The 16,217-nt window shown below is 40.6% G+C and overlaps 1 protein-coding gene and 1 pseudogene across 16 annotated transcripts in view; one reads left to right on the top strand and one right to left on the bottom strand.

The window, feature by feature from the left end:
- Positions 1–10,753, top strand: part of THOC2 (THO complex subunit 2) — a 114,615-nt gene extending 103,862 nt beyond the window's left edge. For 10 of the 16 annotated variants that reach the window (XM_058713821.1, XM_058713820.1, XM_058713817.1 and 7 more), the window contains 3 exons: positions 677–753; positions 1,233–1,278; positions 7,839–10,753. In XM_058713821.1, coding sequence (XP_058569804.1) covers positions 677–753; positions 1,233–1,260 — 105 coding nt within the window. In that variant the 3' untranslated portion in view covers positions 1,261–1,278; positions 7,839–10,753. Of the gene's footprint in view, positions 1–676; positions 1,187–1,232; positions 1,279–5,755; positions 7,561–7,838 lie in introns of those variants that run through there. The other 6 variants (XM_058713812.1, XM_058713811.1, XM_058713808.1 and 3 more) reach the window with 6 other exon arrangements.
- LOC131502801 (tyrosine-protein kinase Fer-like) lies at positions 679–8,470 on the bottom strand (annotated as a pseudogene).
- Positions 10,754–16,217: the final 5,464 nt, after the last annotated feature.

Here is a 16,217-nt window from a genome sequence, read left to right as displayed (position 1 = left end):
CCCCGGAGTGGAATTTCTGGGTTTTATGGTAATGCCATGTTTAACGTTTTGAGGAACTGACAAACCATTTTCCACAGTGGCTGGACAGTTTATGTTCCTGCCAGCAATGTACGAGGGTGCCAATTTCTCTACGTCATTGCCAAGACTTGTTATTTTCTGTTTTTTTAATTTTTATTTTTAATTACATTTTTTAAAAATATTCTAGCCATCCTAGTGGGTGTGAAGTGGTATCTCATCATGGTTTTGATTTCACATTTTCTTAATGACGAATGATATTGAGCGTCTTTTCATGTGCTTGTTGGCCATTCATATACCTTCTTTGGAGAAATCTCTTCAGATGCTGTGGCCACTTTTAAATTGGATTGTCTTTTTGTTGCTCAGTTGTAAGACTTCTTTATATAGTCTGGACACTGGACCCTTATGAGCTGTATGGTTTGCAAAAATATTTCCTCCCATTTCTGTACATTGTATTTCACTTTCTTGATAGTGTTCTTTGATGCATGAAAGTTTTTATTTTTGATAAAGTCCAATTTTTTTCTATTGTTGCTTGTGCTTTTGGCATCGTTAAATACGTTTTTGAAGAAAAATATGTGACTGGTGGGTGATAAAAAGGGGTTTTGAGCTGGTTTTTATATTTGGTTTTCGCTTCCCCAACTAATTCCACCATTCCTTATAGGAGTCCAGGCATGATAAAGAAAAGATAGAAAAGAAAGAGAAACGGGACAGTTCAGGAGGAAAGGAAGAGAAGAAACAATATCCTTTTCATCTTATTGGCATATTTAATCAGTGTAACGGAAAGCTTTGATACTGGTCACGTTTAGAATTGTACCCTTGTAGTATGCGGTCTGAATAAAGTTGAAGGGCGTAACTAGCCTTTTAGTAGTCTCTTCAGTTCACCCTCTCAAGTCTATGAAATGTGGAAGGGGGAGACTTGATATGTTTTCTTTTTAACTTCTGTGGTGACTGAGGTTGTTTTAGGCCACCAAGATTCTCTCTGGCTGTATTGCCACCGAGAGGAAGAAAGGGAACAGAGAGTCCTTTGGGCTGGGGCGTGGGGAATAGAAGGGCAAGATGATGAAGCAGATGAGCAGGGCTGGTAGAGGTTGAGGCTACCCGGCTAGTCAGAGGCGAGTAGAACCGCGAGCTGAAGGATTGATTGCACTAAAAGTTGAGACACCATTCCTTTCTTGTTTTGTTTTTTCAAAGTTGTTTTCCCTTAATTTGTCATCTACTCATAAGTCCTCGGACAAGCACAGATAATGAAGACTTTCAATCAAGGTGAGTGTTCTCTCACCTCCTTTCGTTTAAAGGGAGAGATATAAAATGAGGTCTGATCATGCTGAGGAAACTAGATACGTTTTGCAGGCTACAGCTAGAAGTTTGCACCTAACTGTAACGACCAGGTCTTTGGGTATAGATGTAAAATAAGATTCACAGTTATTTTGAAACTGTTTTCATCTTCAGCTTGCTGATTAGCCACACTGTTTTTTTTCTTAGCACCAAGATATATTTAAGAACATCTGGCTTTCTCTTCAGCACTCATTCCCGTCTTCTCTGGATAATTCTTTACCTTTTTTAAGTACGTACAGCCTTGTAGGTGGTGCTGGCATCTGCACTTTACAGGTGAAGAAATGGAGACTCTGAGAGGTTAAGCTGGAGAGGCTGACAGAGATACGCGCTGGCACAGCCAATATTCAGAGCCTAGGTTTCCTTGCCCTTTAGTGTTCTGTTGTCCTTTTTGCCTTTTCATGCGTACGTGTTATCCAGAAATTTCTAAGTTTCTGTGCCTCATTTTCTACCACAACCCATGTTTTTGCAAGGTCAGAAAATACCGTCTGTGCTTTTAGTTCTGGAATTTAAAATATGCAGCTTTGTTTTCAAGGTAACTATGCCTTACATGAGATTTAAAAAGTGTTTAACCATCTTAAATAAATGGTATGTGGACAGTAGTTCACTCTGTCTTAGTGAAAAGAGTGTTCAGAACCCAATACAGTCTTTTTCGAGCACTCGGATCATCTGAATAGCTGTTGTTCGGTGATGCCTTAGGATTATTGGGATGTGTAGGCTGCTTTGCCCTCTACGTTTAATGGCTTGAGATGACTGTATTTGAAGGTCTTGACTTTGTGGTAGCTCCTTTTCTTGCTTCCCTATTAGCTGTCACTTCCTAATGTATGCTTGCTATCTAGACCCTCCCCCTAACATTTGCTGCTGCTTTTATGAAACCAGAGAGAGAACCAAGGCTGTTCACAGTTAAATTAAGAGTCAGAAATGTAGGAAAGCCCGTTCTGTATTAGGGTATGAGTTTTAGGGAATGGGTTTTGTCCTGTGTATTTTGGCCGCAGGGTGGGGACTTGAGTTTGCCAGATTGGTAATGTCCTGATGGGTGGTGTGCCTTTCCAGCTTTGTTATTGTCTGCTTGTTATCTATGTAGTAGAATGGGGTAAATGAGAGTTAGGAGAGAACGTTGAGAATTTAATAGACTTTCTTTAAAATCTTTAGAAAGATTGCCCATTCCTCAGTTCAAGTCATCCTCTCCCCCAACAACTAGCTGTTTTCCCTAGTGAACTATAAACTCTTAATCTTTCTTCTTTTTTTACTCTTCACTTTACTCTTTCTTTTGACGTTTTGCTTTTTAAAAAACTTTTTTTTTCGTGTTTATTTTTGAGAGAGAGTGCGAGTGGGGGAGGGGCAGAGAGAGAGGTAGACAGAGAATCGGAAGCGGGCTCCAGGCTCAGAGCTGTAAGCACAGAGCCTGACATAGGGCTCGAACCCGTGAACTGCGAGATCACGACCTGAGCCGAAGTCAGACGCTCAACCGACTGAGCCACCCAGGCACCCCTTGCTTTTTAAAACTGCTTGCTTTCACCTGGTCTCATTTTTAAAAATATTTTATTTATTTTTGAGAGAGAAAGAGACAGACACAGAGACAGAGTGCAAGCTGGGGAGGGGCAGAGAGAGAGAGGGAGACCAGAATCTGAAGCAGGCTCCAGTCTCCGAGCTGTCAGCGCAGAGCCCGACGTGGGGCTCAAACCCATGAACTGCGAGATCATGACCTGAGCCGAAGTTGGACGCTTAACCGACTGAGCCACCCAGGCGCCCCTCACCTGGTCTCCTTATTAAAGAGAAGGAAAACACCTACCACTTATATATCTTCATTAGAAATGAGTCAGCCATTGTGACTGACCACTTTCACCGTGATTCTATACAACTCTCTCTTTACTCAGTACCTAAATATTATTCTTTGGCACGTGAAAGTTTTACTGCAGATTTCTTTGAGTTCTTACTCACATGGGCCATGGATTTTGTACTTTACCTCTCTCTATACTCTTTCAGGACCAAAGGCATGAAAGATTGGCTTGGGTGTTAGATGTTAGGTCGGTGGTCTTGTAACAAAGCTTCTCAATTCAGATATCCTTTTACGATACATTTGGCTTGATGTTCATCCTGTTCAATTTCTTCTTGACCACTGTGTCCTGTACTTTCTCCTTGGGTAGATTCTGAATTTTGTGAAGCTCTGGTTGATTTTTTCCTTCTTCTGACTGTTCTGGCTGCCTCTTTTTTTTTTTTTTTTTTTTTTAAAGTTTTATTTATTTAAGTGATCTTTATACCTCACGTGGGGCTGGAAGTCACAACCCCGAGATCACGAGTCTCACTGTCTTGCAACTGAGCCAACCAGGCGCCCCCCTGGATGCCTCTTCCTATTTGGATACATTCTAGAATTGGTCAAGTCTTTCTGTTCTTCTTTTTCTTTCAGAAGTTTCATCATTTCTGATTGGCACCATTTACCTTTAGGCTACTTTAAATCTGCTGCTCCCTGCTTCCTGCTTCCTGCTTCCTTTAATGTTCTACAGAAAAGAGAACTGCGACGCGTGTCACATTTCCATGATTCAAAGATGTTATTTTTTAAAGTTTACTTATTTATTTTGAGAGAGGGAGAGGGAGAGAGACAGAGTCACAGTGTGAGCGCGGGAGGGGCAGAGAGAGCGAGGGAGAGAGAGAATCCCAAGCACGGAGCCCAGTGTGGGGCTCAAACCCACGAACCCTGAGATCATGACCTGAGCCGAAATCAAGAGTTGGATGCTTAACCGGCTGAACCACCCGGGCACCCCGTGAAAGATGTTGTTAATTGTTGGGGCGCCTACGTGGCTCAGTCGGTTGAGCATCCAATTTCAGCTCAGGTCACCATCTCGAGTTCGAGCCCAGTGTCGGGCTCTGTGCTGAAGGCTCAGAGTCTGGAGCCTGCTTCGGATTCTGTGTTTCCCTCTCTCTCTGCTCCTCCCCCACTCACGTTCTATCTGTCTCTCAAAAATAAATAAATGTTAAAATTTTTTTTTAATGTTATTAATTGCAAGATTCATTGTTGGTTTCTAGGACTTTTTTTTTTTTTGAGTAGGATGGATAGGGAAATGACATTGATTTCTAAGTATCGCCCTGATTTGAGAAAAAATACAGTGAGATAAGAGATAAGATTAGAGATAAGAGAATAAAATACATAAATGTGACCCAGATTAAATTCCTTCCAAAGTCTTCTGTAATCTTTTCCTATCTCATAATTTTTATTGGTAAAATCCTTTTTCCTTGTTCTCTGAATCTTCTGTTACTTGTTATTAACGTTTTTTTGTCCACATTTATCTTATCTCCTTGATTTAGTCTTTTGAACACTACTAGCTGCTTTGCCTTTATTCCCCGAGGTTTAATCTCTAAGAATTCCTGCCTATTAAAATTTGTCTCTTACAACAATCCTTTAGCTTCTCAGTATTTATTTGATATGTGTGGTCCTCAGTTCATGAGTGTCAAGGTTAGCTAACTTTTAAGAGTCCTTTGTGAGCCAGATGCTGTGCTGAGGCTTGCTCCCAGACTTTGAGAAGCTCAGTCTTCTGGGACTTCAATTTTTGATTTCAGAGAACATGAGCAGTGAAGCGCTACCCTGTCCATCTGCAATCGTAGTGTCCTAACGCTCCAGTTGTGATCCCCCACTCCATCCAGGCCCGATCGGTCTCCAGTTCTTCTCTCACCTCCAGTATCCTCCTTGTAACCTGTTTTATCCTTTAAACCCAGGGTTGCAGATTCTTAGCCCCAGGGCAGAATGTGGCTTGTCAGTGTATTTTCTTGGCCTCACACAATATTTAACATTGTTTTAATTGATTTCCTTTAAAAATCAGAAGAGTTGACAAAATCCGAATTTCCGCTTTTCTCGAAGAATTGGAATATTTGGCAACATTGTGTCCTGCTAGACCTGCCTAGGTGCTGGCTACCTCCCCCCGCCCCCCCCCCCCGCCCCCACCCCTTATATAGAGAGTGGGTCTTTTTTTTTTTTTTTTTTTAATAGTTTACCTCAATCAGTCCCCACCCAGTTGACTTCATTTGTTTCCATTACGTATTAGCCTCTGTAAACGATTGATTTTGCAATTCCTGTTCTCAGCCTTTTTTCTTCAGTCCATACTTGGAAATTGACTTCCTAAGTGCTCAGAGATGGCTCATTTTAGGAACATGTTGCCATGGTGAGGCACAGTCCTAGGTACTTGTAATATGTGTTGGAGTGGGGAGTGTGCGGTTAAGTTTCTTTTTCAGTTTCCCATTGCTTACATGTGGGCATGTAAGTTCGCCTAGAGTCCTAGCCACAGATTCCTGTGTAATGTACGAGTATGTTACTTATCCCCCTCCTTCGATTCTGATCTTGTTGAAGGCAGTGACTTCATCCTTTCCTTCTAATCACACAACGAGGTATTTTTCTTTATTACCTGCTATGTTTCAGATACTCTGTTAACTTCATATGGAGAGCTATGGACAGAAGTATTACGTATACCTCTTTGGGATTGATGAGAAAGAGCATTGACTTTTTATTGCCCTCAAAAGGTGGTTCACTTTACTTACAGTATTTGATATTACCCTGTTTAAAAGAAGTTTTCTTTGTATACTGCAACGTATTTTTTGAGGGCGGGTTTACATGCTTTTATTTGGGTCTGTATGTAGTAATCATTAAATGTGTTAGAAAGTTTTGTTAGGAGATTGAAACGATAGACACCGACTATTTTTCTCTTCGTTACCATCACTTATACTCTTTAATGGGTGTGCATTCTTTATACTGCTATTCGTACGTACCAAACAATTGGGCAGAATAGGAGGAATTTTCTCTTTTCCTTTTTTCCATTTAAGGTAGACCAAATGTTGACTAGGTGCTGTGCTGTTTCTATCGGGACATAGGCATGAGCACTTAGAAGAGGGCTCCCATGCCACATATACCTCTGAGTGTGACTGTCCCTTACACGTGCCATTATCCTAAGAGGCACCCCTGGGTGTGCTAAGATTCAGTTCATCAGAATCCCAGTTTAATTCTGTGTTACATTTCTCTACATGAAACATCTTGGGAAGTGTGTTTATTGTGATAAGAATTCCTAGGTAGCAGTGTAAGGACAAATGAAAGGAGTAAAGTGGCATTAGGATGGTTGTCGCTGTGTCTTTCTCCTGTATCTTCTTTCTTCCTCATAAATGTTCATTTGACTTTCTGTCAGCTTCATCCATACATGCCTTTCTACTGCATGCGCGTGCGTGCGTGCGTGCGTGTGTGTGTGTGTGTGTGTGAGAGAGAGAGAGAGAGAGAGATGGAGGGAGGGAGAGGGAGAGAGAGAGAAGTAGGATCACGAAATCCTGACCGTTTCAGAAACTCGTGAAAATGAAGGTAACTAAGCTCTCAGATGCCTCCTTTGAGGTGAAGACACTTAACCAAAAACAATCTATTTTGTGGGTTCATATTTTATAGTTTCTCTAAAAAAAATTTTGTTGCCATTAAGAGGGCTCTTTTATGAAGAATCTATGTACTATTGAAACATTTCTTTAGGACCTTTTTGGTGAATCTGATCTGAGAGAGAGAGAGAGAGAGAGAGAGAGAGAGAGAGAGAGAGTGTGTGTGTGCGCGCGCGTGCGTGCGCGCGTGCATAAAGACATACCTCTGGTAAGAAGGCTGAATTTGTGTTTGCCTCTCTTCTCTACTTTGATCACCAGCCTAGCTGTACTTTTCTCCAGACCACCCTACTTTTGAAACTTGCTTCTTGCTGTCACAACTCTCTATAAAGTTAACATTATTTAAAGTTGGCTGCCTCAGCTCTGAGAGGGTGTTCTTTGAGGGCATTCCATGCATGGTTTTCTGATGCCCTGACAAAGGAGGGGAGGGTATGCTGGAGCATCGGGGAGATTGCAACCTTACTAATACATCAGGGCCTATTAATGGGGGTGTTGGGGGGAGGAAAGAAAAAAACCTCAGGATGTCCTGTCCAGATGATACCCAGTAGAAAGTAATGTTTACAGATGTAATCTTGTCTTTCTGCAAACGTGGTATTACCGGTGCAGTTTGTAGCACCGATAGAGCAGAGATGTGTAGGGTGGAGGACAGACGACCGGACCAAAGCCCGCAGTAGAAACTCTGTGAGAAACCTCCACAGTCCTAAGTGTGAAAAAGATCTGTGTTATCTCTTGCATTTAGAGTCTGTGCTTTCTTGTTTACAATTGTTAAAGTGGCACATGTTTAAAAAAATAGTAAATAAAAAAAAAATCTTAGGAGAATGTTCTGGGTAATGTGGTATGAACGCATGGGTAATAAGAAAATATTACTCTGCCGGAGGATAGAGTCCTAAAGGCTGAGTCTGGCACTGTTTCATCACTATATGACTTTCTTCTTGATGGCAGTTCTTTCTGAAGTTCACTGAACTTGGGGTGGTTTTCAAGTTTGTAATCCCAGCACTTCAGCATTGTTTTATAAGTACGCTCTGGACATTGCTGAGAGACTGACATCCAGTATCTTCTTTCCACTTGCTCTTGTGCTTGCTGATTTGTCATTCCAGGGTATGGACAGACCCCTAAGCTGAAGGTCTCCCAGAGGAGGATGCCAAAGCTCCATGCGTCACTCTCAGAACGATATCTCCCATAATTAAGAGCTTCTGGTGCTGTCCATTTAATGGGAATCTGCTTTAAGTCAGAAGATGAATACACACCACCATCCTCTTGACGAGACATTCCAAAGTCACTGATTTTCAGAACGTTATTTTCACCTCCAGGCAGTTTCTTGCAGCAAGGTCCCTGTGTATACAATTTGTACTCGAAATTCGCCATCCAGAAGCAGCATCTAATGAAAATTTCACTAACTGTTTTAGTTCATCCTTCTTTCTCAGAAGGGAGAGGAAGTCGCCTCCTGGAACCAATTCCTTAATGACATACATAGGCTGTATTTGTGTGCAAACTCCTATAAGTTTGACAATATCAGGATGATTATATCGCTTGAGGATTTTGGCACCTTGTAAAAATTTTAATTTCAGTTCCCAGGAAAGATCATCTTTACATGTTTTAATGGCAACAGCAGTTTTATCCTTTAATGTGCCCTTAAATATACGTCAGCAAAAGTTCCCTTGCCCGGTAATTCTCCTACTGTGACATCATCATGACTGAGACCCTCATTTCTTATTCTAGTTATGGCCATCCCGATACCATGATAATCTCTTTATCGCAACACTTTTTTTTTTTTCAATTGGAAAAATTGAGATAAAATTTATATGACCTAAAATTTGCCATTTTAAGATGGTTTTTAGCATATTCACTATGTTGTAGCCATCGCCACTAATTCTGGAACGTTTCCATCACCCCCAAAAGAGGCCCCATACCCGCTAGTAGTCGCTCCCGGTTGGTTCTCCCCTCCCCCCAGCCCCTGGAAACAACTAATGTACTTTCTGTCTATATGGATTTGCCTGTTTTGGACATTTCATAAAAATGGAATCATGCAATGTGTGACCTTTTGTGTCTGGCTTCTTTTACTTAGCATCATGTTTTCAAGATTCATTCATGTTGTAGCATGTATCAGAACTTCATTTCTTTTTATAACTGAATAATACTCCATTGTATGAATGTGTACCACATTTTGTTTATCCATTCATCCGTGATGGACAGGAACAATGATTTTTAAGTATTAAAATTGTAAGTTCAACATTAGTGTATCCACAACTATAATTGGTAATGTCAAGGTTATACATGGTGTGAACAGAATGCTGTATAGAAATGATGTGTAAATTATTTGTCAGCATTTCATGCAAGTGTGATTACTTTCCAAGGCCCTTCTAGCTCTGGTTTTATGAAATATGTGAATGTAGTATTTTCGTCAATAAAGTTTAATGCTTTAAGCATTAGTTTAAAATTTGAGAATAATGTTAGGCAGATATGAAGTTATTTGCCACATGTTGTAACGATCATGTTTTGAATTTATTTCAATATGCAGTATTTGAAAATGTCAGTACATAAAGGAAATGAGTATAATTAAGTCAATATATTTTTAAAGCAATTTTTATAATTTAGCAGACATTGCATCTTAATATAAGTCACTATTAAAATCGTGTCCTTGTGAAAAATGTGATGTCATTTTTCTCTTTTTTTTTTTGTTGGTCATGTAAAATCGGTTCCTTTTCATTGCCGTGTGTTCTGTTTCCTTTTGACAAGCTGTTGCTTGCCCCTGTGGAGTATTTTACTTGTTTCTATTTCATTTTATCCTCCCTCCCTCACAGAATGTTCAGTGGTTTTTTTTTTTTTTTTTTTTTTTTTTTTTAAGCCCTCACAGTGTACCTATCTTTAATGGTTTCGGAGAGTGGGCAATGAGAAATACACAAATACTTCATTCTTATCTAGAGACTTAATTCAAGCCTTGGTTATTGACAGAGCTCATTGGCTTTTATTTCTTAAGTCTTCCTTCTTTCTTTCCTTCTTGTTTTCCTCCTTTCCTCCTTTCCTCCTTCCCTTCTTGCTTCCTTTTTCTCTCCTTCCCTCCCTCTCCCCCTCCTTTCCACCTGTTCCTCCCCTCCTTCCCTTTCTCCCTGTTGCCTGCCTTCTTTTCTTCCTTCCTTATCTATCAATATAATCACTTTGTTTCTTTCAGGTGAGATTGGAATGAAATGGTTCAGCTGTGACCAGAAATTTATTTTCCTGAGTAGATTGCCAAGGATTATGAATCAAGAGGGCCCATTTGCATCTTCTTAAGTTATTTAGTTATCTGCTTTATTGCTCCATGCCGAAAACTTAAAAATTGTTGAGTTGTGCATTACTGTATTTAACTTGTTGCTTAGTTTTCTACATGTTTATTTTCAGTAAATGGCTGAAAGTGTTAACTGTTCCATATTTTTAGCACAATGTGCTGCATACAGTTCCCAACAAGCAAATAAGGCTACTTGTGTACAGAATTTCACTTTAGGCTAACTATAAATATTGCCTGGGTTTAGTTGTTTTGGTTTTTGTTTGATTTTTGTTTTTGTTTTCTTTCGATCTGAGATGCTTCCTTTTTATTGCTTGAAACTGAAAATAAACAATTATTGAACCATTTTGAATTTACCTCATTTTAAAACTCAAGTTTTAATTTATTTTTTGGCCTGTTTTTAATATTAGTCCCTAAAAACAAAGTGGGAGCAGTGTCTTATGCAGTGCTTAAGAATCATTTTATATAGTACGTGTATGACATTAAAACCTGTTTAAAAAAGAAAAAGGTACTAGCACTCACTTGTCCCTTGCCATTTTTTTCTTGTAATTATGTTAGACAAATCTGGGGGGTAAAAATCAAAAACTTAATTGTGTTTTAATTCTACAGCTACAGGAGCTTTGTATTGCTGAACTTTCGTCTGGAAAAGTTTCACAGTGACATTTTTAAAAGAAAATTTTTTTATCTACTGAATTCTACCAGTGTATAACCTTTTTTCTAAATAAACAATAGTTTTCTCAAATGATTGTATATCATTGTGTATATTGTTGCTTATTCACAATAACTTAGCAAAGATAATTCAGTAGGGTTCCCAGCTCTCTCTTTTCATTTCTGTCCTAGTCCGTGGTCTACAGTGTTTTGAAATGATATCTCACCTAATAATATGAAAAAATCTTATTTGCTCACCTCTGCACCGGGGCGGGTAAACAGTGGGCTGAAACCATGCCTAGAATTATCCATTTACTCTATTTCTTTGGAACCAGTGATACCTGTGCAAATTAATTTTTAGAGCATGACAAGGCTATAATTTTTTAAAGGATTGAAAAATGCTGAGCATACTTTAGAATTGGCAAAGGGATACAAATCTTGATGCCCCTTTTCAGGTAATTGTAATTTGCAAAAATTGATGGGCACAATAATTATGGGAGAATGATCCATTCAGTGACTGTTGAGCACCCATAATGAGCCTGGCATAAAAAGAAACTCTACATTGTTAAAATGATTTTGACATTGAGAAAATAACTGTGGTTAACCTCAAAATCATTGGTCTGAAACCTACCGGGGAGGAGGGGGGCTTCCCAGTTATGTTGCATTCACATTTTAAAGAATACAGGATTGTGAGTTTGAACTAAAAAGTTCAGTACTTGGCATCAGTATCTCTTCTCCTTATCCCCCATATTATTGAATATAGGTGAGCTTTGGTTGTATCCTTGCTAGAAATACATTGAGGGTAGAAAATACTAACTTTGGATTTAACTGGGCCAAAATCGTTTATGTTGGAAGTAGGAAATCTGTATTTGTGTAGTGATAGCTATTTTTAAGCATCTACTGTGTTTTGGTACAAAGGACTATTAAGACGTAACTCCTGTACCTAGGGTACGGGGTAGCTTGAGACACAAGGGCCAAATGAATGCTATTGGAGGTCAGCAAACTATTTATGTAAAGGGCCAGATAGTGAATGCTTGAGACTCTACAGGCTATGTATATACCCTGTTGGAACTCCTCAGCTGTGCCACTATAGCATGAAGCAGCTATATGCAAATGACAGGTGATATGTAAATGGCTAAACACGACTGAGTTCTAGTAGAATTTCATTTACAAAAACCTGCTATAGAGCCTCCTATAGAAGATTTATTTTAGGGGCGCCTGGGTGGCGCAGTCGGTTAAGCGTCCGACTTCAGCCAGGTCACGATCTCGCGGTCCGTGAGTTCGAGCCCCGCGTCAGGCTCTGGGCTGATGGCTCGGAGCCTGGAGCCTGTTTCCGATTCTGTGTCTCCCTCTCTCTCTGCCCCTCCCCCGTTCATGCTCTGTCTCTCTCTGTCCCAAAAATAAATAAAAAACGTTGAAAAAAAAAAAAAAAAAAGAAGATTTATTTTAAAAAGAGTTGAGTGCCTCTTAGGCAGTAGAGGTACAGCCTTTGAGCACAACAAAGTGCCTGCTTACCCTCACATGCCTTCCATTCTATTCAATGCGGCCAAAGGAATATTTGATGTTAGGTGGGGGGAGGACCTCTGAGGAAATAGGAACCTGGGTGAGGCAGGGCTTATTGCTCTCTATTTAGAGGGACCGTGTGGAATGAAGAGGTGCAAAGCAGGATATTTTGAGGCAGTTCCCCCGGTATGAATATTTTATTACTAAGTAATACGAGTGGGAGTCATCCCTAACCCCCTACCCATCTTGGAACCTTTTAAATGAAAATCATGTAACATGCAGGATTCCTCTCAGGACCTAGGCTCTGAACTGTAGTGGCTGGTGTCTAAGCTTGCCATCTTTTTTTTTTTTTTCCTTTAATTTTTTTTTTATGTTTATTTTTAGGAGAGAGAGTGTGAGCGGGGGAGGGGGAGAGAGACAGAGAGACAGAGAGAGAGACACAGAATCTGAAGCAGGCTCCAGGCTCTGAGCTGTCAGCACAGAGCCCGACGTAGGGCTCCAACCCACGAACTGTGAGATCATGACCTGAGCCGAAGTTGGACGCTTAACCGACTGAGCCACCCAGGCGCCCCTAATCTTGCCATCTTTTAGGAGTTTGTACCTTTAGGCTCATAAATGGACCTGGAGGAGATCTGTGGCCCCTGCCCCCTCCAGAAATTGAGTGCAAGTTTGTGGTATGTGCATTTTTCTGGGTCTATAGTTTTTGCTCGGTTCTCAAAAAGATGGATTTTAAGGTGGCAAGTCTGTTTTTCTGGGTCTTGATCCAAAGAACTCTAAACTACGTAAACACATACAGATAACCCTGAACCTGTCTCTCTCGAGTGGGTGGGAAGTTGGAAGACAGTCCTCCATCCACCTCGTCTTAAACAGTAGGGGCAAAAGTTAGAATATCTTCCCTTGCCTTGTCAAACAATGTATAAGTGATTAGCAGTTTATTGTTGGAAAGTCACTGGCCCATGTGTAGGGCCATTCTCTATTTCCTGGAAGCACCTTAGCCAAATATGGGTGGAAATCCTAGCAGCCTTATTTTTTTCCAACAATTGTGTAATTGTTTTATTTCTACCCTACCATGTTCTGGAAATGATTTATGAAAAAAAAAAAAAAACAGTCCAGTATTTAAAAAGTAAAGGGGAAAATTTGATTTCTGGGTGAGGTGAATACCTAAAATGAAGCTAACACCCCAAAATGTCATGTACACCTAGGCCTGAATCAGTTCTGAGAAACCTGGAAGGCCACACGCAGAAGGTGATGTGTCAGTTACAAGAATTACAGTGTCCATTAAATAAAACACCAGTCATGGAGAAGAACGTTTTCTGACAATGAAGCCTGAGACTTCTCCTTCGCATTCTCATGAAGAGCAAGCGCGGTCTTCGGTAAACAAAACAAGGGGATATATCTTGTAAGGGCCCTGAATGTTAGCTGATGGCCAACACCTCAACTCATTCTAGTAAGGATATTTCTACAATGACACCAAAATACATGGTCCAGGCACCCAGGTCTCTGATGATTTGGTTCAGTCCAGGAAAACATTTTCAAATATTCAGGACAGGTTTTCTAAACAGGGATTTGTGATGGCCTTACTTTTTATAAGCATGTTTGCAAAGATCAGAAAACTCATGTGACCATTGTTTGGTTTCCATGATACAAGAAACGTAAACAAGATCTCCTTAGTTTAAAAGCTGTGCCTGGCCTTTGATTTTTTTTTTTTTTGTTTGTTTTTATGAATACTGATCTCTAAGGCTACCTTTTAGGTAGAACGGAGTTTATGATATTACAGCCACTTCATATTCTATCTTACCACTTTTCAGAAGTATGGTTTAAATGTTTAATTTGTTTTAAATTGAAGTAACATCTCTAGAGACACTGTCGGGGCCAAAGAGATTTTATTGGGTCTAGAGTTGAAAATAAAAAAGAGGAGCTGCGTAAGAGATGCTAATTCATGCCAGTTGCATACAGATTTTGTTGTATTTATTTATTTATTTATTTATTCATTTACTTAAAAGGTTTGAGGGAGTGGGGGAGGGGTACAGAGAGAAGGAGAGAGAGAGACAATCCCAAGCAGGCGCTGTCAGCTGGGAGCCTGACATGGGGTTGGATGCAGTGGACAGATCATGACCTGAGCCGAAATCGAGAGTTAGGCACAACTGACTGAGCTACCCAGGCACCCCTGTTCCCACGGAATTTTAAATGGGATGATATTTTTGTACTGTATTCGAGGACTTCATGGTCCTGGTTTCATGCGGTTTGTTGTGGTACTTCTCTTGTAGGGTTACATAGATAATCATTATCAAAGAATACTTATGAATTGTAATTAGATATGCCACTGCTAGTTACTATTATGCAGACACCTTTTGTGCCTTTCAGGTTAATTGATCCAGGACATCAATAATAATAGAGACAAAAGATCATGCTTTCAAGATACAAGCAGAAAATGAAGTGTAAAATGAGTCAGGTATTCCTAAAACATGCATCTGGGCTACTCAGGGTTAATGCCATAAGACTAGGTGTGATTTGGGAAGTCTTGTTCTCAACAGGTCAATCTGGGAAGACTTCAGGAAGGGTTGGATGGTCAGGAAGCCATTCTCTCAGGAGACAGAATGTTGAACTTGGAATTCAGACCCATTTTGGTATCGTGCAGAATCCTTGAAGCCAAACTGTTCCTATACTACTGCAAGATTGGAACATATTTGAGAGGCAAATACTTCCTCTGGATACTGTTCCATGCTGCCTCGAGACAGTTTCCTTCTTTTGTCTCTTTAAAAAATTATCTCTCTTTGATATATTTTTTAAAAATGTTTATTTATTGATTTTGAGAGAGAGAGAGAGAGAGCACGAGTGGGGGAGAGGGACAGAGGGAGAGAGAGAATCCCAAGCAGGCTCCACACCCAGTGAGGAGCTGATTGGGGGCTCAATCCCATGACCCAGGGGTCATGACCCAAGCCAAAATCAAGAGTCAGACATTTAACTGAGCCACCCAGGCACCCCTTTTTGTCTTTTCTCATGACTGTGTCTGACATCACCAGTCTATTTATTGCATTCATCAATCACATTTTTCATAACTTTACAGGTAATTGCAAAGTTATTGCCTCTATGTCAAGATGATTTTTCCCGTACCTGTTTCCTCTGAGTGGGGATGAACTCCGCTTAAACTTCCTCACTTGGTCTTCGCGGTGCCCTTTTGTTAATGAGTTAAATCTAACAATACAGGTAAAGCACATAAAGAGGACCTGGTAGTGGCTAACAGTAACTGTTAGCAATTTTTAATAGTGATAATATTTATACCAGTAGTTTCAAACTGGGAATCATCAGACTTAATTGGGAAACTTTAGGTTCCACATTCTAAATGTACTGAATTAGATATTTTGAAGCATGGGCCTGGAGTATTTTTTTTAACGCAGTTCCTCAGGTGATTCTAAGGTAGGGATGATATTTTGGAATTACAGAGTTTAACCAGCCTGCAATCCTGACGTCTCTGTTCTTCCCTCAGTTAGAAACAGAACCCATCCAGAGCCTGCTGATTTCTTTCCTTTTTAAGGTTTTATTTATTTTTCAACATTTTTTATTTTTGGGACAGAGAGAGACAGAGCATGAACGGGGGAGGGGCAGAGAGAGAGGGAGACACAGAATCGGAAACAGGCTCCAGGCTCCGAGCCATCAGCCCAGAGCCTGACGCGGGGCTCGAACTCACGGACCGCGAGATCGTGACCTGGCTGAAGTCGGACGCTTAACCGACTGCGCCACCCAGGCGCCCCAGGTTTTATTTATTTTTGAGAGAGAGAGAGAGAGACAGAGAGACAGAGCATGAGTAGGGGAGGGGCAGAGAGAGGGAGGGAGACACGGAAGCTGAAGCAGGCTCTGGGCTCCAGGCTCTGAGCTGTCAGCACGGAGCCTGACATAGGGCTTGAACTCACGAACTGTGAGATCATGACCTTACCGAAATTGGACACTCAACCGACTGAGCCCCCCAGGTGCCCCTGAAGCTTATTTATTTATTTTTGAGAGAGAATGAGCAGGGGAGGAGCAGAGAGAGAGGGAGAGAGAGACCCAAGCAGGCTCTGTGCTA

This window comes from Neofelis nebulosa, chromosome X (assembly GCF_028018385.1).
Source record: "Neofelis nebulosa isolate mNeoNeb1 chromosome X, mNeoNeb1.pri, whole genome shotgun sequence".
Lineage (NCBI taxonomy): Eukaryota > Metazoa > Chordata > Mammalia > Carnivora > Felidae > Neofelis > Neofelis nebulosa.
This window is presented reverse-complemented; position numbering and strand designations above follow the sequence as displayed.